Source organism: Meleagris gallopavo, chromosome 8 (genome assembly GCF_000146605.3).
Source record: "Meleagris gallopavo isolate NT-WF06-2002-E0010 breed Aviagen turkey brand Nicholas breeding stock chromosome 8, Turkey_5.1, whole genome shotgun sequence".
In the NCBI taxonomy this organism is placed as follows: Eukaryota; Metazoa; Chordata; class Aves; order Galliformes; family Phasianidae; genus Meleagris; species Meleagris gallopavo.
The window spans coordinates 4,590,382-4,592,611 of record NC_015018.2 but is presented as its reverse complement, the minus strand read 5'-3'; the positions used below and the strand labels follow the sequence as shown (position 1 = coordinate 4,592,611).

Here is a 2,230-nt window from a genome sequence, read left to right as displayed (position 1 = left end):
TGACAGTCCGCGGAGGACGAGCGACCGGCGGGCAATAAACCAGGCGGAACTCTGTGGGGAAGGAACCTTTATTACGACCGGGCCGCGGCCCGCGGGAGCTGGTTGAGGCGCTCGGCCTCCCGCCAGCCGGACAGCAGCGCGCCGTGCGTGGTGGAGTAGAAGGAGCGGTGCGTGGCCTCTCCCGCGAACAGCACCTGCAGCGGCTGCGGGGCGGGGGTCAGGACCGCGGGCAGCATCAGGCCCGCCCGCAGCAACACGTGCCCACAGCTTGCCTGAGGCTGTCCCTGCACGTCGGCCCATTGAGTGGGCACCTGAGGCCTTGGGGAAATGTCCCATGCCCGGAGGGCGCTGGGATGCATTCTGCAGGCCACGCCCACCCAGTTTAAGAGATGAGGTGTTCCCCATCCTGTCCTGCCATCCCACACCAAAGGACCCAAGTGACCCTGCACAGAACTCTGTGCTCCTCAGGCACATGCTACTGCACATCCCATCTCACACTGGAGCTGTCCCAAGTCCCACGCTATTACCCTCCATGCCCTTACCCTTGGGTCCAGATGCATCCTCAGGCAGTGGCTGTGCCAGTATGTCTATGTCTTCCCCGGAGCTTCCGACAGCCACGTAGCTGTAGGAGCCACGTGTGTAGGGAGCGCTGTGCCAGCAGGAGCGCAGCACGCTGCAGGGCGTGGGCAGATGCGGGTTGCCTGTGGGCCATGGGACACATCTCAGAGCTGGGCGGAGCCCCCGGCCTGCTGGGCCTCTTCCTGCATATGGAGGTGTTGGGGAGGTGGGGGATCAGGTACCTGTCAGTGTGCGGAGGACATGGGTCATGGTGCTGAGAACCTCAGTGTCGCTCAGTGTCTCCATGTACTCTGACTCCTTGCCAGCGATGAAGCCACAGAGGACATGCCCAAGCCTGGTGGGGAGAAGGAGCACCTGATGGGAGGTGGGGACTGAGCTGCGCAGCCAGGAGCCCTACCTGCTCCAGACCACGTCACCCTGAAAGACCCCCAAACCAGCACTGCGTCGGGCCAAGGCGCCGGGCCACCTACTGCTCTGGTGGCTGGAGGACCACAAAGCCAACAAGCTTCTTGAACCAGTTGGCCTTCAGGTCAGCACTGGGCTCAGTAAGAGGTGATTCATCCTCCCACACTACTTCCAGCAGCTGCTGCTCGGGCTCCCAGAAGGGCTGCTCAAACTCCAGGAAGATCTTGTTGTTGGTTCCAAAGCCCAGGCGGTGAATAGCTTCTGCCTTCCGCTGAGGCAGGGGTGGGTGGAAAAAGTCCTGATGCCGTTCCTTGAGGAAACCTACAGAGAGAAGGTGGGGTGGCTTCCTTCCACTGCAACCAGGCCACTTGCCCCAGGGGCTCAGTGGGGTGATGCAGTGGTCGGGCAGGGCCCCTCCAGCCTCACCCAGTGGGACGGTGACAATGACATGGTCAGTAAGAAAAGAGTCGCCATCCTCGCACTCCACCCGGACAGGGAAGTCCCTGTCTGCGTCCCCCTCCTCGCGGAAGGACCCCTGCCACCAGATAGTCCTCACTGGTTTGTTGAGCAGGACAGTGCCCTCAGGCAGGGTCTCCAGTATGCGCTCAGGCAGGCTGCTGTAGCCACTGTAGGAAAGGATGGGACCAGAGACACCTCCCTTCACTGCCATGTACCCCTGCCCAGGGTGTTCCCGGTGCTTCTGCTCACCCTGGGAAGGTGCAATCCAGCCCGGGCAGTGAGGTGTACTCCCCAAAGGACCCCAAGGCCACCATGTCCATGCTGTGGGTGCCGCTGATGCAGCACTCCAGCTTGAGGCAGGCACTGAGGACGGCCAGCCGCAGCTGCTTGTCATCCCTGTCCTCATCCCAGGCGGAGGCCAGCCGGGCGATCTCTGCCCGCATGTACTGCCCCACACTGCTGGCGGGTAGCTCCTCCACGCCCGCGAGGGCCTGGGCCGAGCCCAGCAGTTCGCTGAAGAGGCTGCGGGTGCCGTTCACCAGCTCGGGGCTCAGCACCTTCCCTGAGCTGCCGTAGGTGATGACAGGCAGCAGCGGGTGTCCCTTGGCCTCCACCCGCTGGTTCTCCTCTTCGGTGGCTCCTGGGCCCAGCAGGCCGTAGCTGGAAGCCAGGCGGAAGACGGGGTTCCCTTCCGAGGGCCCGTGGATCCAGTGAGCGCCCAGCTCTGCCAGCCCCGAGGCTGCGGGAGGAAGGCGGCGTCACCACGGGGCCGCTGCCACCCCCGCGC

The 2,230-nt window shown here is 64.0% G+C and overlaps 1 protein-coding gene across 1 annotated transcript in view; it reads right to left on the bottom strand.

Moving 5' to 3' along the window:
- PAOX (polyamine oxidase) overlaps positions 1 to 2,201 on the bottom strand; it is a gene marked incomplete at its 5' end in the record, with an annotated part of 5,051 nt that extends 2,850 nt beyond the window's left edge. Inside the window, 6 exons of the mRNA XM_010714156.3 lie at positions 5 to 203; positions 543 to 701; positions 801 to 913; positions 1,050 to 1,305; positions 1,411 to 1,610; positions 1,693 to 2,201. Coding sequence (XP_010712458.2) covers positions 5 to 203; positions 543 to 701; positions 801 to 913; positions 1,050 to 1,305; positions 1,411 to 1,610; positions 1,693 to 2,201 — 1,436 coding nt within the window. The remainder of the gene's footprint in view (positions 1 to 4; positions 204 to 542; positions 702 to 800; positions 914 to 1,049; positions 1,306 to 1,410; positions 1,611 to 1,692) is intronic.
- Between the last annotated feature and the right edge of the window lie 29 nt (positions 2,202 to 2,230).